The 21,954-nt window shown below is 43.6% G+C and overlaps 1 protein-coding gene across 4 annotated transcripts in view; it reads left to right on the plus strand.

The window, feature by feature from the left end:
- Positions 1-21,954, plus strand: part of STARD13 (StAR related lipid transfer domain containing 13) — a 401,131-nt gene that overhangs the window by 373,145 nt on the left and 6,032 nt on the right. For 3 of the 4 annotated variants that reach the window (XM_061170637.1, XM_061170636.1, XM_061170635.1), the window contains 6 exons: positions 4,484-5,883; positions 6,939-7,112; positions 8,256-8,415; positions 16,109-16,307; positions 20,903-21,113; positions 21,712-21,826. In XM_061170637.1, the coding sequence (XP_061026620.1) occupies positions 4,484-5,883; positions 6,939-7,112; positions 8,256-8,415; positions 16,109-16,307; positions 20,903-21,113; positions 21,712-21,826 (2,259 nt within the window). Of the gene's footprint in view, positions 1-4,446; positions 5,884-6,938; positions 7,113-8,255; positions 8,416-16,108; positions 16,308-20,902; positions 21,114-21,711; positions 21,827-21,954 lie in introns of all 4 variants that reach the window. The other variant, XM_061170638.1, reaches the window with a different exon arrangement.

Raw genomic sequence — 21,954 nt, forward strand, 5'->3', positions numbered from 1 at the left:
TTGTGAAGTTAGGGTCTTTATATTTTACTTCATGAAATTTCATCTTATTAACAGGCCATCCTTCAATTCTGTTAAGATCTTCATGCATCTCAAGATCACTATGCTCTAACAACAATAATTAGTTTTATCTTGCACTTTAAGATTTATCTGGCATTTTCACATATAATCTCATTTGATCCTGTTGACAAACCATGCTAGATGTGTATTGTTATCATTTCCATTTTACAGCTGAGAGAATTGAGTCTCAAAGTGGGTGCCTTGCTCAAGATCACTTATTGAATAATCTGTGCCATCTTCACATCTAAAAAACATGAATTCTTCTGACTCATTCAAGTTATTCTTAAAATGGGTATAACCTGAAGGCATCCCCCAGAGATCTCTCCTTCAGTTACTTTCAGTCATTTGATCACACTCTTTGATGGAGTTACTCAACCAGCTACTAACAAAATGCTCTGTAGCCTCCAGCAGTTTGCCGTCTTGGCCACAACAATATCATGAGAGCCTTTTGTCAGTTCCTGGCTGAAATCCAGACACTCCACCTGTATAGTATTTCCATGGTTTACTAAATCATTAAGATAAGAGAATAAAGTTAGTTTGGTGTGTTTTTCTCATAAACACATCTGACTCCAAAAGGTTTCCATTTTGCATTTCTAAATAATCACAACCTATTTGTTTTTAGCCTTAAAAAAAATCAAACAGATGAAATCTGATCATCTCTTAAACAATCAGTACACTTTCACAGTTATTGGGGAGTCTGCTATGTGCCTGACCGTCTGCTGCGCCGTGAGTGTATAAAAATCTAAAACTCCAGTGTTTTTCATACTGTGAATCATGGCCCGTTGGTGGGTTATCAAATGAATTTGGTTGGTTGCAAACAACATTTTTTTAAAAAAATGAAATAGACTAAACTAGAATATAAAGTATCAGAGCACAAAGATAATTATTATAGTACAAATTTTTCTTTCTTTCTTTCTTTCTTTCTTTCTTTCTTTCTTTCTTTCTTTCCCTTTCTTTCCCTTTCTTTCTTTCTTTCTTTCTTTCTTTCTTTCTTTCTTTCACTTTAGCGTAATTTGTATGTGGGCCTTGAGTTGTGATGGAAAATGTACTTTTTAAAATTAGCAGATAACATTTATTGAGCACTTAGTATGTTCCATATACTGTTCCAGGTACTGTATATGGATTACTTCCTTTTATCCTTCTTCCAGTTTTATTGAGATATCATTGATGTATAGCACTATATACATTTAAAGTGTACAGCATGATTTGACTTACATGCATTATGATTCCCGCAATAAGTTTAGTGAATATCCATCATTCCATATAGATACAATGTTAAAGAAATAGAAAAAGAAAACTTTTTTCCTTGTGATGAGAACTGTTAGGATTTATTCTCTTAACAACTTTCACGTATAATGTACATCCGTGTTCATTATATTTATCACGTTGTACATTGCATCTCTAGTACCTATTTATCTTATAACTGAAAAATGTATTTCTTATTGTATGTCACTATCAGTAGTTTCAAAGATCCTGCGCTAGTGGGAAAAACAGACACAGAATCGTGTCAGTACCCTTTGGACATACTATGATAATTGCATGCACAGGGTAGTAAAGGAGATGGGTATTTTTTTCTTTTTTCTCTATTTTATTTTTTATTTTTATTGCTTTGGTTTTTGTTTGTTTGTTTTGGTTCAAACCATCTAAATACTGCAAAATTTCCCTGAACTGTTTGCCTTTTTTCCCAGGAGTTTACCACTTTCTCATATGCCTTGGTTGGGTTGTAAATATCCCTTTTTTGCCCACAGCTAGTATAATAAGCTCTTTAGAGCCTAGCAGACGGGGGCAGGCTTTCCATCCCCAGCCCACAGTGCCCAGCTTGGCATCTTTTTTAAACCAACATAAAGAAGTCCTTATCCAACTAGTATGTGGTTTGCTAGCATCAGTAACCAAGTTTGGGCTCGCTTTAGAGAGCTCATTGGAGCTAACACTAAATATTGTAGTTTCTATTTTTAAATATCTGTATTTTCTTTAAAAGCATATCCTTCTTTTGCCTTCTCAGAAACTATTTGCTAAAAGGCTTTTTCAGAATGCTTACTTAATATCAACTTCTCCTCACTAGCTTCCTGAAATGTGACATGAAAATCCAATAAACTCAACCTTCAACCTATCACAGTACCTGATATTTAAATGACTCTCAGATTTCAGGGTTTATTGTATCCATCACAGGGAAAGAGGAAGTAGAAAATCTACAAAGAAAGTATATTTTTGACTCATCATCCTATAGTCTTGCCTTTTTGTCCATTTGTACAATTTTTTAAACTCTTTCGCCGAAGTTTTATACAACTTTTTAAAAACTCAGAGCCAATTTCGTACTGTGTTCCCACAGCTATGGAATTCTTTGTGAGTACCATGGTTTTCTACCTTCTTTCACCTTATGCTTGAAAGTTCAAATGTGTCATTTAGTCCAACTCATGTAAACCTAGATTTTCAGGAAATAAATAAGAATGGGAAGATCCCACATTTATTGACTAAGCATCTGTTTATTTTTCCTTGAAAACAATATATTGCAAAGTCCAGAGGAGATAAGGTGGATGCCAGATATGTAGAAAGATAGATAAGCCATCTGTCTTACACGGACAGGTAGCACAGAAGCAACTGAACAGACACTGAAAAATAACAGATGAACAAATACTCCTCAGTGAGGGACTACTAAATGCAGTACTTCATTTAATCCCCACAGCGAACCTATGAGGCACGGCCTGTTTTTAGTCCCATTTTATAAATGATAGAAACTTACTTTGGAGAGAGTAAGCAACTTGCGTACAGTCACCTAAGTCTAACTGGTATTAACTACTAGCACTGGGAACCAGGTCTTAGAACCAGATGTCAAAGTAAAGTGAAATAAACGTAATCCAATTAACTATATATATATATACACACACACACACACACACACACACATATATATATAGAGAGAGAGAGAGCAGTTACTATATGCTTGATGAGCTTACCTGTAACTGTTGAGAGTGGGTGCTTGTGACATGAGTTTAAGTTAGTATTATAATAAATGCTACAATAAAGATATAAACCGAATGCTACAGGAGCACAGAGGGAGTGCAGTCACTGTCTTGGGGCTGTCAGGAAAGGCTTCAAAGAGACACATGAGCTGAGTACCCAAGAATGGTCAGGGACCAGGGACGTGGGGACCATATATACCCCTTAGGCTCTTAATCCTGTAACAGAGCTGGGTGTTGGGGCGTAGTTGCGGGTCAGAGAACAGAATGCAGGAAGATTGGGAGGAACAGCTGAAATAAGGAAAGCACACTGCAGTCAGGTTGAAAGAGCTTCAGATGCCATGCTAAGACTTAGGAGGGCTGAGGGAAACTGAAAGCTTCTAAACTGGGAAATCCTGTGATCGTACTTGGATTACACAGTGGAAAGCTGTTTAGATGGAGAAGATGCTGGCCTGGTTTTTACTGTGATAACCCAGCCAGAGGTGCCAAGGACCCGCACTAGGGAATGGGAGTGAAGATATGAATGGGGGAGCAGATCTGAGAATCATATCAGAGTTGGGTCTTGGTCATACGCATGGTGAGGAGGAAGAAGGAGCGGATGATTCAGTTCATCTCCAAAGGAAATTATTTAGATGGCAAGTTTGTGCTGGGCTTGGCCAGAGGGATTTGCAAAGATAAACAAAGCCACCTCTGGCCTCAGGGAACCCAGACTGTCCTCTCTCAGGGGCTACGAATTCAGGCAGAACCCAGACAAGTAGGAGAAATGTGTGAGGTGCAGCAGGTACGACAGGGCAAAGCAGTGGGGTCTCAGCACCCGGACAAGCGTGTCCTACGAAGGCACTCCAATTCAGGGTTAATTAAAACCTGCCCGGCCGTGCAGGCTGGGTTGAACTCTCCTCCACCAGGGGTCTCTAGAATAGCTCCCAAGTTTCTACTTCCAGGAATTCGGAGATAATTTTGCCGTTAACTTACACAGGGAATATATGCTAAGAATCAAGTCTGGGAGACTAAGGAGTGTTGACTCCGAGGTTCAGAAGAGGGAAGCTGGAAATACGGTCCTAGGGCTCCATGAAGAGGTTTCAGGGAAGAAGTAAGTGCATTTTATGGCAGGATTAAGTTTCTATGTGAAAAGGGGAACTGCAGGTGTTTTATATTTAGGCTGTCTAGTCGATGGTAATTACCTCCTCTTTGTAATCAGTCAAGGAAGCTTCTCAGAGAGGAAGGAAGGAAAACTGAAAGGAAGAGAGCTTCGCGGGTTGGGAAGGAATCTTCCAGCTACTAGGAAGGAAGAGGGTGTAGGGACCATAAAGACGGTGGAGGGACCCAGCCAAGGTGCCCAGGAAACCCAGAGAGCAGTGCGACAGGGAAGGAAGGAGAAAAGGAGGTGGGGGTATCGTGCCTGTGCTCACCTAGATTCCCCTCTCCATCCCAGCCACCTGTAAATGAGCGTCATCCTTGATGTTTCCCAGGGTGACGACTCTGATGAGGAAGATCTCTGCATCAGCAACAAATGGACTTTCCAAAGGACCAGCCGCCGGTGGTCTCGCGTGGACGACCTCCACGCACTGTTTCCCGGCGGAGACAGAAACGGGTCGTCAGGAGACATTAGGATGAGAAACACGACCAGCAGTGAGAGCGTCCTCACCGACCTGAGCGAGCCCGAGGTCTGCTCCATTCACAGCGAAAGCAGCGGCGGGAGCGACGGCCGCAGCCAGCCGGGCAGCTACGGCGCCGGCCGGGAGGCCTTGGACGGCCCCGGGCAGTACTGCGCCCACGGCCCAGCCATGCTGGACGCCACGCTGGGCGGCAGCAGCCTCCCGCCGTCCCCCAAAGACGGTCTCCAGCACCCTTTGCACCCAAAGAATGAGAAGCCCACCCGGGCCAGAGCCAAATCATTTCTGAAACGCATGGAAACGCTGCGAGGGAAAGGAGCGCAGGGAAGGCAGAAGGGGTCGGGACGGACCGGGGGCTTGGTGATCAGCGGCCCGGTGCTGCAGCAGGAGCCCGAGTCCTTCAAGGCCATGCAGTGCATCCAGATTCCAAATGGAGATCTCCAGAACTCACCCCCCGCTGCCTGCAAAACAGGGCTTCCGGGGCCCAGCAAATGGAGCGGTGAGAGCAGCCCGTCGGAAAACAGCAGCAGCGGGGTGAGTACGCCCGGCCTGAAGGAGCGAAAATGCCAGGAGGCCCACAAGCGCGGGGGCATGTACTTAGAAGACCTGGATGTGCTGGCGGGGACAGCACTGCGGGATGCAGGGGACCAAAACCACACACGCGAGTTTCATTCCCAAGAGAACTTGGTGGTGCACATTCCCAAGGACCACAAACCAGGAACGTTCCCCAAGGCGCTCTCTATCGAAAGCCTCTCACCAACAGACAATAGCAGCGGGGTTCACTGGAGGACTGGGAGCATCTCCCTGGGCAGACAGCCGGGCCCTGGGGCCGGGGAGCCCAGGCTCATGGCGTCCTGCCACAGAGCAAGTCGAGTTAGCGTCTACGACAACGTCCCCGGCTCCCACCTGTATGCCAGCACCGGGGATCTTTTGGACTTGGAGAAGGACGATCTCTTCCCTCACTTAGATGACATTCTGCATCATGTCAACGGGCTCCAAGAGGTAGTGGATGACTGGTCCAAAAACCTGTTACCTGAACTGCAGACACATAATGCACTGGCCGGAGAAGCTGGCTTCTGCCCCTTCCCCCCTCCTAGTCAGATCACCTTAGATTTCGAGGGCAATTCTGTCTCCGAAGGTCGGACAACACCCAGTGATGTGGAAAGAGATGGAGCGTCTCTTAATGAATCAGAGGCTGCTGGAGTCAGAGAAAGGAGGGACTCTGGAGTAGGGGCCTCTCTGACCAGGCCAAACAGGTTGGTGGCATGACTTTGTGAAATGATGTTTAATCCATTTCATAATAATTATGGTCTGTGTGTTTAACAAACATTTATAGAGTACCTTCTAAATATTTAACACTGTCCTAGGTGATGTATGCGGTTGGGAATTATTTGAACAGTAGTATGTCTTTTGTGCAGATATTGTGGTGATTGAATCCATGTTAACTCACATTCATTTCTCCTAGTGTTTACCCTTTAATTCAATCTTGGTTTTATGCAAAAAAAAATTTTTGAGCTTCTTATGTGCAAAGCACTGATGAGAAGGTCCATTGCCTGTGCACAGGCTCTTCCCGTGACCTTGCAAAGCACCTCTACCCCAAATTGTAAACTTTTAAAAAACTCCATGAGAAATTTCTGAGATCTAAGGTGTATACACACTTCATAAGTTTATTTTGGCTTGAAAATGCCGATTACTAAGTACATAAAAGCTGTTTTACAACGACCATTTCAGAAGCTCCTTAGACAATGGTCCTGGAAGGGCCTAAGCAGTAGGAACAGCCTACTGTATGTGCTGCTGGGTTTCTCACTGAGGCAGTGATGGCTCTCGGGGCTCATTGACTGATGTGTCATCACTTCAGGAGTGCTTCATCAGTGCTGCTCACCAGTCAGAGTGCGGAGACAAGACAGCAGTGTGACAGTACTCTACAGCTCCCAAACATTTGCCATCTCTGGCTCTCTGTCACTGTCTGTCTGTCTGAATGTCTCTCTCTCCCTCACGCACACACACAGTCTCAGCTGCATTCAACACTTTGGGAGTGAGTTTAGGAATAAACAAACACATAAAATTTATTATATCACTTATTTAAGCCTCCTAATGAAACAGATAATGACTTTTTCCAGATTTATCAGACTTGGGAAAAATAGTTTCTTCTGTTTATTCTGTACATTTTGTGTCTTCTGTTCCATTTGCTTTGTGGTTTTCTTGGCTCGGAAACTATTTTGATTAGCTACTTAACAATTAATAACATCCTGTATTTTCCGATAACATGTCCGCTTTGTGACTGGCTTCTCTGACGGTCTTTCCGGTAAAGGCGACTCCGGTGGAACAGCTTCCAGCTCTCACACCAGCCGCAGCCGTCCACGGCGTCGCCCCACATCAGCGGTCAGACAGCCGGCCAGCTGAACCTGCTCCAGCGCTTCTCGCTGCTTCGCCTCACGGCCATCATGGAGAAGCACTCCATGTCCAACAAACACGGCTGGACATGGTGCGTAGCCCATTCACCTAGGAGGGGACCGTTTGTTCCAGGGCTCAGTATGTGATCGCGAACACTTCAGCATTTACCTTCTGATTTCTGAAGAATCTGTTCATTGCCTTCACTGCCAATCTCCTGAAAATAATGCCCAGAGTTCTGCCTTACTGTCCGCCTCTGGGCTGCCAAAGCTTGGATGTGATGTAGCCTGAAGGAAGCATTGCTTTATTTGTAGCTCTCTGTCAGTTTCCAGGGAAGGCAGTCAGGCTCCAAGAAGGAAAAAGGACAAGTAAAGAGTAATTAGTTGTGAACAGAGACATTAAAAATAAACTTGCCATCAAGTAATTTTGGCAGTTTGCAAAGAAACATCTGTTTCTTGTACCTTCTGGCCCAATGCAGAGCTCAACACTTACAGCACTGCTTCATTCAAAGAGCATTGAACTCTTCAAATACAGTTCTGCTTTTATTTCACTGGCAAATAAAAACAAGAATATGCAGTAAACCTTTGGAATAAGGGATTGACAAAAGCATATGTTGGAACTTGAATGTGAACCTATTTTAGATGATTTGGTGGATTTGGAAAAAAATAAAATGTGTTGTTAATTGTCATATAGAAGAATCGGCAATGCTTTTATAAAAATATTTTAGAAAGTTATAAACTGCATGGTCAAATCAATATATGCTTGTGTATTAAAATTTCCTTTAAAAGGTACAACTGGTTCTAGAAAAGTAAGGATATAGTCTAGGAATGTGATTTATCTTCTCTCCCCTTCTTTCTCCCCCAACCCCAACCAGATTTCTTCTTCTTGATGTATTTTTTAATTTGTTTTGTTATGTCTTGTTGGGGACGTTTAAGTGTTTATCACTTGAGAAGTGTGTCTGTTACAATTAAACTGGAAAGTCGAGCACTTGATTTGAAAGCGGGGCCATAAATCCATTCTGCTAACGTGAGTCATGCTGTTTAATAGTTAGAGGTCTAACAGAGGCACAGGGCACACACAGTCCTTCCATGTAATGTGAATAATTAAGAGAGAAATGTTGAATCCCCCCGTGCCTGTCCAATATTCCAACAAAAGCTTGGCTTCCCTCTTGCTCTCACAGCCTGTCCCCACAGTGTGCTCCACGAGGCGTGCATGACCTGCTTTCTGTGAATTCTAGGGCAGTTCCAAAGTTCATGAAGAGGATGAAAGTTCCTGATTACAGAGACAAGACAGTCTTTGGCATTCCTCTCATCGTTCACGTCCAGAGAACGGGGCAGCCCCTGCCACAGAGTATCCAGCAAGCCCTGAGGTATCTACGCAGCAACTGCCTCGATCAGGTAGGGTCGTAAATCCCAAGCACAGCCTGGGATGTATGGAGTGCCAGGCAGAGCCAGATCTGTCCAGGATCAGACAAGACATGCCTCTCCAAAATAAAAGGCATTGTGATCTTTATAGGTCAGTATTTAATCTGACCAGGTGACATCCTTGTCAAGCTGTGTGAGGATGTTTCCTCACTGGCAACTTGAAGGACACCCTGGAGTGACTGCAGAAAGCTAACGTTAATCATTTGTACCCGTGATGGCTAATTTGTGTTCCCCCGAAACTGAGAGTAAGGCTGTCTACTGCATTTCCTTTTTATTATGGTCTCAGTGCCACCATTGATTTCACAGCATTCTGTTATCCCTCTTTGTCTTTTTTTTTTAAAACCAGAATTAGGTCTTTATATCTCCCTTTATTAAATTTTTTTTGAAGCAGCACCATGACAAATTTATTTATATGTTTTTAAAATGTGCAAGTAAAATATGAAAATAGGGACTTCCCTCGTGGTACAGTGGTTAAGACTTCGCCTTCCAATGCAGGGGGTGCGGGTTCGATCCCTGGTCGGGAAGCTAAGATCCCACATGCCTTGCAGCCAAAAAACCAAAACATAAAACAGAAGCAATATTGTAACAAATTCAATAAAGACTTTAAATATGGTCCACATCAAAAAATCTTTTAAAAATATGAAAATAATATCAGCTAAATTAAGTATTCCCTCATCTTGTGGAGTTGGTTAAAAAGCTCAAGCTAAACAAAATTCTTGGAGATCATTTTCGTCTCCAGGACTGTGGGGGGGCCATCACAATGGTGGACTCTGATTGGCCCAGAATGCAACCCATCCTATAATTAACCAGGCCAAGCCTTTGCTCCTCGGAATTAACACTCATTGGTTTCTCTGTTAGACATTCGGTCCAAAATAAAATTCTGCCTGATAAATTACAACCTTGAGTAGTGGGGGTATTTTCAGGCAACTATTCTATAATGGCTTTTGTTCATCATACTCTGTAATACCATGTGAATAATCTGTGCCAACCTAAGATTATTTGCACTTCTCATTGATTTTCCCTTGGCCTTGGGCTCAGTGGACAGGAATGAGCTGAGCTACACGAATTCATGAACTGATGCTTGTCTCTACCCCAGAGCTGAGATCACGCTAAGAATCAAGATGGTCTCTTGATGAATCCGATACCAGTTTTCAGTAAGAATAAGAGTAACTTCTTCATTCGATGCCATTGTTGATTGAACTAAATGCATTATTCCATTTTCCCTTCCCACTCCTAATTTAGATAATACACATATCTACATTTTTTCATATTTAAATGTTATAGTGAGGGTAACAGTGGTTGCTGTACTGTTGTGGTGGTGATGGCTGCTTTGTTTGAGAAATGGCCTGGATGGCTTGCCTGTTGTTTCTCAGAAAGAAGGGCAATAGACCACTTGTCTAAAACTAAACTAATGGTGCTTATCTTTGGCAGATGCCCCAATATTAATTGACTTGTGAATAACATCCCAATAGAGCAATCCATTGAATCTGCTTTGTTAAGCATTAGATTTTTTTTTTTAATTTTAGAGCTTTTATCAAAAGTACACCTTAATCAAAGGTAGAGGGTCTGTGGGTATTTTACTGAGAAAACTTTTTGGGGAGGTGGGCTCGAGTGAATATTTGGAAATACCCACTCTAATTAATCTCTTTTGCAGCCCTGAAAGCACTGCAACCATGCCCTTTGGCATAGGACTTTGTGGCTTCAATTGTACTTTTACTGATTTATTAGTACAGACCCAAGATTGTATTTTGTGGAGAGTAGCCTGTTATTCAGACACATGTTTTTCCAAGCTTCTCAATTTTCATAAGGGTATGTAAGACTCATCTCCCCTCTTGGCTGATTCTCTTAGAGTGTTTGGCTCTGCCTTTTACCAAGCATAGAAAATATTTTGTTCCAAACATTCTAATGGATAGCCAGCTAGCTAATGCTTATCAGCAAAAGCTCTATTCAGAGAAAACAGTGTTTGTTCAGGAATGCTTAAAGTAAATGCAGGCCATCTGTGCCATTCATTCAATAATAGTAACCTTTCTTGCGTGCCCAGCATGTTTCAGGGATCATATTAAGTATCCTGCAAGCATTGCCTCATTTAATCCCATATCCACCCTGGGCAGGGTTAGCCCCTAGGTGGCAATGGTGGAGCCAACACTTGCTTGAAAATCTATCTACAGAGTCCAAGATTTTAACAAGTGCACTTTGCTACCACCTGTTAGAATTGCTTGTCCCAGTGGACTTTGGGGTGATGCCATCTCTAGCATTGAGGGACACTTTGAGAAGTGGCCCTAAACAACTCATTGATGAATTCACTCTCAGGATTGTGTTGATGATGTTGATCATTATATCATGTGGTATCTTTTCTGTTAGAATGAAAGAATTTTTTTCTCTGGCCCCAGCACCTGAAAAAATTGTTGTTTTTAGATAACTGGTCTGTATTTATATTAGGTACACCAGACTCATTCAGCTGGATATGTTTTCCTCTCTACACTGGCTGCTAGAATTATTGAAGCCAAATGCATGTTCTGCCTGTAGTAAATATATATAATTTGGGGGCATGAATTTTGTGTGTGAACCTCATTCCTACTTCCTGCTAACCTTTTCTATCTTTATTTTCCTTTTGCTCTAGTCCTCTCATCTATTATGTTTAATTGCATCTTACTGTACTTTATAGATCATTGTAAGTCACCTTGAATTCTTTCTCGAACAAGATTGTATAAATGCATTGTAATACCACCACTCTACTCACCGCATAGTCTTTATGTAGAATGGAAACCAATCCTGCCCCCTGTAGATCCTGAATAATGAGTATCACCAGCATTACTACTGTTACTGGGCCCAGTCTCCTGTTTGAAGACAAAGTCATACGAACAGAGAGAAGGACAGTGGCACCAAAACCTCCTCAATCTCTACTCGCTGGCTTATTCCCAGTCTCCATTTCAGGCCTATAACTTTTTTTTTTTTTTAATCTGGAAGAACGCCACACTGAAAAACAGTATGCTGGCAAAGCTTTATAAGAAAAAAGACTCATTTCATAGACATAAATACTGATTCTAAATGTAACCGCAATGAACAAGGCAACCCTTCTCTTGTATCCGTCAAAAGAAAAAAAGTCCTCAAGATGTCAAAGGGACTTTCGTGGAATCCAGTTCCTCCCCTTATGGGGTACCCAACGCCAGCAGGGCCCCCACCTTGTATGTCCCTCCCCTTCATCAGCACAGAGTGTGGGCAGCACACAGAGCCCCCCTCTGGTCCCTGCGAAGAAGGAAGGTGGTCATAGGAAGGGACAAGGGGAAACTAGAGAAACATAATAAGAATCGAAGAAAACCAGGCTCAGGAGGAAGACTGTTCTAGAGGTTTAAGAGCAAAGTCGAGCAAATAAAAGCCAATGAATCAGAAAAGAAAGAGGAGGGACCAGAGTCACAAGGAAGGAGCGGACACACACCAGATAAGGGTCCTTCCTTCGCCAGCAGCACCTCCTCTGAAGGGAAGACTCAGGTCTACACAGGCTCTTGAGATCTCAGCAGCACCCCTGCCGTGCAAGACCAGAGGGTCTCAGAATACCCTTCCTCTAAACCACCCTTGACTGGCTTCTCTGCTGCCTGCCTCTACATGGTCCCCTCGAACCACCATGCAAGACTGTCCCAAGGCTCAGCCCCTCATCCCAGGAGGGAGGCTTCCTGCAATAAGCTCAGCCTCTCTCCCTCATGCTACGCATTCTTCTCAAACATTCATCGCAAACAGCTGAAGACAGCCCTACAGAGTCCTGAAACAAGACCACCGTTCCACCTCCTGCACCCCCAAGTGCCGAACAGCTTCCATATGAGGAAACACAGTGTATCCATTTTTGCCCTGGCAGCTGGCTGGAGATGAAATAGGGAGTTTAGCCTTCAGTTCTGAACCATTTGTATTCAGACACAGCAGTGTGTGAGACGAGCGGGCTTTGTTGGCTGAGCTTTTATTTCTGCCCTACATCAATTGCACAGAAGGATAGGTTATACCCAGCCCCCTGATGAATATGAAGTCACGGCAGAGAGTGGCTAAACCTGCAGTGCTCCAAATAAGAACCCACCACATACTGTTCTTAGGAACCTCTCTCTCTCTGAATAAAACCAACTTTTCTTCATTAGCGGAGCACATCCCTGAAGAAGAGGAAATGCAAGTCCTGATAAACATCATTAAGTGCTGAAAGGATTAGCATAAACAGGATGCCAAGTAGGAGATTTAATATTATTTAGATGAAATTTGAGTTCTAATGCAGCACTCATGCCCAAGCTCTCCTCCTAATGGAGCAGTAAGTTTTAAAAGCCCAATTATGCTGGGAAGACACTTCATGCTCAGTACAAGTGTCGTTGACCTGCCGCCTGCTCACCACCCTCCCTGCTGCCTACCTCGGGTAAGATGAGCGATGTTCCAGCGCCTATCTTTTTAAATTATACTTTGAGTGTTTGCTTTTTCATAGCTGAGTTTTTGGGTGGAAGACTAAAGAGAGAGGAAAGTAAAACTAGACCAGAGCAACACTCATTGTTCATCCTTTTATCTTTACAATGAGAGATTATGTGCAAGACAGCTTAAAAAATGGATTTCGCATTGCTGACCTCTATTCTTACCTTTTAAGAGAGAGTCTTAGAGCCGTGCTTTCGAGGTACACGAGAGCAGGCCCTGCTGTGTAATTTGTGGAGCCTTGTGCAAAATGAAAGTGCATATAAATTATGAAGAATTTCAAAACGGTGACCGCAGAACGTTAAACCAAGTGTGGGTCCCCGTGTGACTACCCAGGTCACCCGCCCACCAGTGACAGACACGGAAGCAAATGAAAGACATTTCACACATCTTGGGTCCTCCTCGTAATGAAGCTGAAGGGTCTGGGGTTGCCTCCCGTTGGCTATGATGACAAGGGTGCCCTTAGAAGAAACCCATTTTAAAGTGGTTTCTTTGGTCCTCCACTTTTTACTTAGAAAAAAAAAATTAGCCAAAAATGCAAATTTTATCACTGCTCTGAAAGCTTTTTGCAGAAGAAGAAATGATGGTTGCCAATCCCATGGGCCAATACCCCTGGTTGCTCTATGATGATGGGTAGGAGAAGCTCTTCTCTCTGGTTCCAGGACCTCTACATCACTAGAGGAAGCTTCTATTTACCACGCCCAGGGAGTTTTTCACTCCAGGGACCAGAAGCCCCGCCCCCAAATGGCTTAAACTATAGAAAATTCCCACAGTCACATGACAAGAAGGCAGGAAGTAGGACTGTTCCAGGGTTAGTTCTTACATTAGCTCAGTGACATCTTTGAAGACAGGCGCCCTTACCATCTTTCCCTTCCGCCATCCTCCACTCCAACATCTGGAATCTGATTTCAGACCACCTTTACTTTATTAGGCTTAGGAAAAAAACTTTCCTTTGGCGCTTCCAACAAAAATCCCCAGAACCCACAGATATTTCCCACGTCCCTTGGATGATAAGGGTGGGACGGGAAGGTTATTGTCAGAAATTGAGGCAGAACAAATAAATACCTGACAACCCTCTGGACATCCTGTGAGATCTAAGTCAGAACAAGCAGCTCGGAGCCCGCAGCTGGAGAGCTCCAGACATGTCTAAAATAATTAAAATCACAATATTTGCTGAAACTAGAAAGAAACTTGGAAACAAAACAATACAAAGAAAACATCACTGGGATGTGTGTGTACCTGCACATCACCGTGCACCCAAAATCAAAGCCAGCAAGACACAGAGGACAAAAGAGGAATCTCGTTCTGCGATGTCCACACAAACACTTGTCTGCTTTATTCTTTTTATAGAATCCGATCAATATTTCTCTACCATTAAAACATAATAATAACAGGAATTCTCAAATGGAATAACACCAACTCACAGGAGGGTAACTGTGAGTCACACTGAGGAATTCACCTCGGGGCACTTGGCTTCTGAGAACTCCCGCGAAGCACAGCCCTGAGGCACGGTCCGGGCCCCCTTCCAGAATCAGAAGAGTTGAGATGCAAACACATCAAGGCTGGATCTCACTTGGATAATCACTCATTTGACATCTTGAGCTTTTCTTTTGACAGGACGTGCTTTCTTCTCATGCCCTCTGATGAAATTTGGAGCAGTTGCCAGAGGAAGAGAAATGCTCTTTAGATTCTTCTTGGCAACGTTCTGCATTTTCTAGACATTCCAAACTTTAAGAATAAAAAAGAAAGCAATTAATGTTTTAAGTGATACTATGCCTGAATATCCTGTTCTGTGAAATTAGGGTGGTAAGCCTTGGAATGCCAAGAAGTATTACTAAGAATTCTGTCTTTATTGCCACAAAAAGTAGCGGTGTATAATTGCCCCTGCGATCCATTCAGCTGACGTATACAAAAACCTGAGTATTCTCTAATTGCTTGGAATTCTTCCCTTGCTGTTATGCAGTTTAAAAGAATTAGCGCTGCTCTCCGTTTATAGCAGCAACCAAGAGAGCTCTCCTCAGACCCCTGAGCTTGGGTCGAGGCCGGCCTGGCACACAGAGCAACCAGTGAGACAACCTGGCATGTCTCTCCAGGAATAAGGAGGGAGAGCAGCGCTGACTCGAGGCCGCTGCCCACCTCTCTGACCACTGGGAATGTGGAAGTGGGCCAACCAGTGAGCCCTTGGGGAGTGAAAAGAGTGGCGACTGAGGGTTGAAGAACCAGTTTTGAGAAACTCAGTGCCCTATAGGCATTTAAAAATAGTAGACATACGAACTCACTATAAGCCTGGGCTCCCAGAGAAGCTCAGTTCTTTTGGGGTGACGGCAGGTCCACTTGGGGACAGCCTACAGCATAACCTGGAAACCACTGCAGGAACCTCCATCCTCACAGGGCTCTGCTCTCCCTCACTCATTCCTGTTAGGGGCATTATCCCCACGGTGCCTTATTGCTCCATTCATTTGTCAAGCAGAGGAGTCTAAGCCCTAAGGATGAAAAAGGCATAATACAATGTCTTGAAGTCTGAAGAAAAGCCACTTAGGAATCATTCTCACTACAGCCATAGCTTCTACACATAATAACTAACCAGGTAGAGTAGTAAGTGCATCATATGAGAAGCATATGTTACAAGGATTCTGAAGAAGGAAAAGCATATAAGTAAGACCTATCAATCAAAATATGTGCTTAACGATATTTTGTTTCATGAGCGTATTCCCTATAAACCTCTCCCTCAAAGGGGCATTGGATATGGTTACTTATCTGGGATCCACCAAACCTTCCATTGACAGAAGTTTCTCAAAACCCCCACTAAAGTATACACACCAGAAGGTAGGGAATTTTGTCTGACCTGCTCACTAATGACTCTTAGAAGATATAAGTATGCCTGATATATAGGGGGTATTTAATCACTACTTGTTAAATAAATGAATAAAAAAATAACGTCTACCATGTTGTAAGACTTGACAAGTCACAAAGCCCAATCATGTATATTTTCTCAGGAGCCCTGTAAGGTGGGCTGTTATTCTTATTTTCATTTCATGGGAGAGGAAGTCAGTGTTCAGCTACTGCCCAAAGTAGCTAAGTTAGTAATTTACAATATACTAGTTTGGATGCAATTCCAAGTCATCGAGTCCTGGTCCTATCGCCTTCTCATCTCCCTCAGTGTGCTTGCAGTAGGAAGAAAACGTCTGGGGCAAAGGCGGCCTCACTAACACGTCACTGTGTCTTGTTTCAGGTGGGTCTTTTTCGAAAATCAGGCGTGAAGTCTCGAATCCATGCCTTACGTCAAATGAACGAGAGCTTTCCTGAGAACGTCAGCTACGAGGACCAATCCGCTTACGACGTGGCGGATATGGTGAAGCAGTTCTTCCGGGACCTTCCTGAGCCTCTTTTCACCAACAAGCTCAACGAGACCTTCCTCCACATCTATCAGTGTAAGTGGGAACAAGGCAGATGAGTGTTCTCAAGTGCATTCATCCACCTAAAAAAAAAATTCTGTAGATTGAATTTTAATTGTACAAGTAATGCATGAAGAAGTATATAAAAGTTACAATTCTACCCTCCTCTCCAGAAGTAAACTGTGTTCACACTTCAATATGGAAATCTCCAGGCTATATTTTATGCATTTGAAAATACGTTTTTGACATCAAAATCTTCCTTCTCAATAGGGTTTTATGTAGGATATAAAAACTAACTTTCAATGTACTTTTAATAAATTTAAAATGAAAAGGTAACACAATAGAATTTATTTTATATATAGGTGTTTTTAAAAAGAAAGCATTTCCTTGGGATATGTGAAATCCAAATGTGTTAAAATCACTAGAAATAAAAGTAAATGTATTTTAATGCAATGTATTTTAATTGGTGAAAAGTAAGCAAACCAAATCAAGGCTTAAGCTTAATTCAACTAATTTATATTTTCACTTAGAACTTTTTAAGTGATGTTAAGTTGATAATTCTCAGCAAAACCCCTATAATTAATCATTGAAAATAGCAAGTATTGATTTAACAACATATCCTGCTAAAGATAGTTGCCAAGTAGGGGATGGTATTAGAAATGAACACGTGGCTCTTTTCTAGCTGCACTGTTATGGTTGTACAGTTGTCCCTCAGTATCCTCGTGGGATTCCTTCCGGGACCCACCGAGGATGCTAAAGTCCCATAAGTCGGTTTTCTGTATCCTCAGTTGGGCATCCGAGGATTCAAACAACCACGATCATAAACATAGTACAGGATTCACAGTTCGTTGAATCTGCAAATTCAGGACCCAAGTATAGGGAGAGCCAACTGTGTATTTATTGGGAAAAAAAAAAAAAAATTGCCTGTTAAGTGAACCCACACAGGTCAAACCGTGTTGTTCAACAGTCAGCTGTAAGTATTTAATGGTCCAAGTCTCAATTCTTTAGGAAAAAAACACTTGCCCTGTGGACTTCTGAGTTTTTAGCAACATATACATGAAGTGGACCTTGACATGGAATTGATCCAACTCGAAGAAGATTCTTGCTGTTGAGAATTCTGTACTCAATGTGTTTCAGGAGTTTATAATATTGCAAATTTGAAAAGGATTATAACAAGTACCATTTGTAAAAACAGGATAAAGTGGTGACCCACTAAATAAATATTATTTTGTCAAAGTGAATAGGTTAAGTTAAACTAGTGATACATGTTGCTGGAGGCTAAATACAGGGAATTCATGATGTTTCTGCTGTAAGAGGTTGAGCTGCATTCTTCAGTTAAACCTCCCTTACGGTTTGGAAGTAGCATATATGAGTCTTTACATTTAATCAGTTCTCAGGTTATGGTTGACACTAGTCTAAGGTTAAAGTCAGATTATTTCCAAGAGATAAATGCTTTTAGCCCTTTGTGAGACTCACAAGCAAAATAAAACAGATCAAAGCAGGGCTTATTTTAGCTGAGCAAACATTTACTGAGTTCTGCTTATGTTCAGGGCACCATGCGGCGCACTGCAGAGCATATGGATGGGTAAGACTTAACTCTGCTCTTAAGCATCTTACAGTTGAGGGAGACGAGACATGTACATAAATAACTGCAAAACAGCAAGACTGTAGAAATCCCATGATAAGGTTACAAAGAGCACCCAAGGGGGTTGAGATGAAGAATAAGGACTTGCTGGAGAAGTGACAACTGAAGGTTGAGACACATGAGGAACACATGCTGAGTGAAGTAAATAGCACATGTGTCAGGAGATTACAGGATTTCTGTCTGGCAAGGAAGGGTAACTGTCCAGTGCAGCATCAAATGACTCCAAAAATTAGACTGGGGCCGTACGCAGGAAGGGCACTGAATATTAGAGCAAAGAGTTCGTATTTGATTCATTAATCACTGCGGGGACCCCTTGGGTGGTGTTGAGGGAGCTACCAGTTACGGTGCTCTCAGCTGTAAACACAGAACCAAAAATCCAACAAACAGTGGTTTAAATAATAAAGACATTATATAATCGCACAAGACAAGAAATCTGGAGTTAAATAATTCCAGAGTTGGTTAATTCAGTGACACCATGGCAGAGGTCAGCGTCTCTTGTCATCCCCTTAAGGTCACAATATGACTGCCACCACTTATCTTTATCATGTCTTCCCAAAATCACATCCAAAGGCAAGAGGCAGGCAGAAGGGTTCTCCTTGGGCATATGTCTCTTTTTATCAGGGAGATAAATTTACAGAAATGCCTACCTAGCATTTATCTTGGTCCCATAGACCAGAAATTTTACACTTTTCTCCCCTAAATCAATCACTGGGAAGAGGAATGGGATTACCATTTTTGGTCTAGGCCAACATGGTTATCCCCTGGTTTTGAGGGAAGGGCCCAACTTCCCTGAGCACATTACAGCCCAGACCTGAACAGAACGTGGGTTTTCTTACAGAGAAAGAAGGAGAGAGTAGGTATTTCATAGGCAGCCAGGCTTGTGCCACAGGGTGCACGGCCATCAGAACTGCTTATTTGACCCATGAATCTGGAAGTGGTGAACGAGAGGTACCGGACAGGATGAGAATGGAGGGTTAGGGAGCCAGCACATTAATTGAGGCTCTGGGTTACCTGTGGGGACCTCCAGCGGCAAGACTGGAAATAAAGATGTTCTAGGGATAGACTCTGGAGTCAAAGTTTCCAAAGGGCTGTGGAGAAGAGAGGGGGACAGTTCCTCCTCCATTCTCCAGAGCAGGTCCAACTGTAGCTCTGTTACTTCTTGGACTTTCATCAAATGATTAATTAGAGTGTTGGATGGATAATGAACACATGTGAAGCCCACGGTCTACAGGAGAGAGAAGGATGGAGGGATCAAAGACGGCCCTGTAGTTTTAAAGAGCATTCAGAAAGGAAGAGGGGGAGGGGAGCTGATCTGGGGGCAGGGAGGAGCCTGGACGTGGAATCTGAAGTGCTGCTAGCCATCTGCGTGGACGCAGGTTATCAGCACCTAGAAATCCAGATCTAGAACAGTTCTGAGAGCCAGGAAAGAGGCAGGAACCACAGGAGTGGTTCCACAAAAAAGGTCAAAGAGGATAGGATCTGATACGAAGGCTGAATTTAGGGATTAATAGTTTACCTTTGCAGGCACCTTTAGTAGAAAATAATGACAGGAGATATTTTCTGAGGGATAAAGAAACGAGTGAGTAGAAGGAAGCTGGGACAACATGTAGCCACGACAGATGACTCTTCAAAAATTTTGGCACAGAAGAGAAGGTTGGCAACCTAAAGCTAAACAATGCATGCACTGGACATCTTACCTAAAGCAGCTTATTTAAAGGCAGTTCAAGGGCTCCAGCTGAATTTATAACACTTCAATGACAAGCCTGAGGTCATTAGGAGTATCTGCTTCTACTTCAGCACAAGCAAGAAAACGGAAAAAGGTTTCTGTATAATGTGAACACAATGGCTCTCCTCTATCAAACCCAGGTCTGTCTTGTGCCAGTTCACAGTGGACGTGGTGGGGGTGGGGGTGGGTTCCAGAGTGTCCAACCCATGGTCAGGCTCTTCCAGAAACTTGCATTTGCCGGTTGACTGGGGCCCGCAGTGTGCCCCGCCCTGAGAGGGTCGATGATGGCGAGGGGCGGGACCTGGGCAGAGGGCACACCACAGCCCCCCGGAGCAGCAGGCTCCAAATTGTTTTTTATCAGCCACCCCTACCAGTAGAAACTATCTGAGCAGGTATACTTACGTATTTTTAATAATATAAATATATCGTGATATAGTATAATATACTGTGCATATCATAAGACACATCCCATCAGTATTTTTAAAGCATGAGAGAAAACAAACACCATTGGAAGTTCCAATAGTTTCTTCCCACACCCCCTTTGGAGCACAGACACCTGCTGCAGAGACCTGCTCTAGAACCTGGTATTTTAAGAAAGACAACCGTGTTAGCCCACGTGAGCTCCTGACGGTGTCCTTCAGAGTGAGAGGAATAAGGGTGGTGAGTCAGGCCTCAAAGATCATTAACAAACACAGCCAGGGGGCAGCAGAAAGCAGCATGGAGCACCCATTTTCCTATACTTTTTCCTTTTCGTTACCTCAGACTGTTCAGGCCAACTCCCTTTCAAGCCTGCTGACCAGTGCCCACCACCCCTATCACCACCCCAGGGACCACCCAGATGGGGAATGGGCCTGAGAGGGAGGAGCCTGGTCCCTCTTCCCCAAGCCCTGGGCGTCCTAAGGGATGCTTCACAAGCTGGAGGTGGGGTGGGAGGGAGGATGGGCAAGAGGTTTGAAACAGGTAGGTGAGGAGGCGGATTGCTCCAAGAGTATGAAAAGCCAGCGCAGGGTGTTCCTTGCCAAGTCCAGCCTCGCTGTTAAGACTATGGGTTCTGGAGTGAGACTGTGGGGTTCCTTCCAACGGCAGCTCGTCAAGCTTCTCACCACCTGGGGCAGCTCTGCGCCCTTAGCTGTTGTCATGTCACTGTTGATGCCGACAGTGACCCTAAGCGTGTTCTCAGGAAGGGAGCACTCGCTCCCCCTCTCCCGCTGGCTCCTTCTGCGGCTGTCCCTCTAACTCCCGGCACCGCGTTTTCTGCAGACGTCCCCAAAGAGCAGCAGTTGCAGGCAGTGCAGGCGGCCGTCCTGCTGCTGGCCGATGAGAGCAGGGAGGTGCTGCAGACGCTGCTGTGCTTCCTCAACGACGTGGTCCACGCGGTGGAGGAGAATCAGATGACGCCCATGAACCTGGCTGTGTGTCTGGCCCCCTCCCTCTTCCATCTGAATTTACTGAAGAAGGAAAGCTCCCCCAGGTGGGTTTTCCTCAGCAAGAACCCTAATCCTAAACCAGGTATTCCCCACGGCTACTTAAAAAAACGCCCGCTGTATTTCAAGTTCGGGATTTGTCAGCACTTCATTCATAATCAGAAAATGTTTGGAGGAACATAATTCGTGTGGCTCAGCATCAGGGAATTATCAAAGTAGCACAGTGTCCTTTGTGATCCCGAAAGCCTGGAGTTTTGTTTTGTTTTGTTTTGCGTGTGTTAGTGGGAAGGAGGGGAAAAGTACACAAAGTAGTATTTTACAATCTTCAATTTTAAAAGGCTAGATTTAAGGCCCAAGCACGGCAGCTTGCAGTGAAGTAGTTTCAAACTTGGGAAAAATAGATTAATTTCTCCCCCAACAGTTATTCCTGCCCGTGTATTTTTCCAAGGTTTTCCATTATGAACTGTCAGACTCTTAGCCTGACTCAGGATATCTAAGATGTATAGTCACTGTTTTTATTTGGAAATGAGAAAGTATGGGATCTGGGTGGCATCTGGGCATGAAGACATGACAAAGCAATGAGCTCTGTACTGTGAAAAGCTCTTGGGTTTGGGATCCGCTGAGGACTCTCCCCTTCAATTACAGAGTTAGCCAGAAGAAATATGCCTCCGGGAAGCCAGATCAAAAAGACCTCAGTGAGAATCTGGCCGCAGCTCAGGGGCTGGCCCACATGATCATGGAATGCGACAGACTTTTTGAGGTGAGTGAAAGGCTCCAACTGCCTTCCTTATAGCTCTTGGAACTCGATAAGACGCTTGGAATGGTTGCTGCATTTATGGCTTATTTCTGTTTTTTCCCAATTTTATAATGACAATGGTGCACTCGATA

Source organism: Eubalaena glacialis, chromosome 16 (assembly GCF_028564815.1).
Source record: "Eubalaena glacialis isolate mEubGla1 chromosome 16, mEubGla1.1.hap2.+ XY, whole genome shotgun sequence".
NCBI lineage: Eukaryota > Metazoa > Chordata > Mammalia > Artiodactyla > Balaenidae > Eubalaena > Eubalaena glacialis.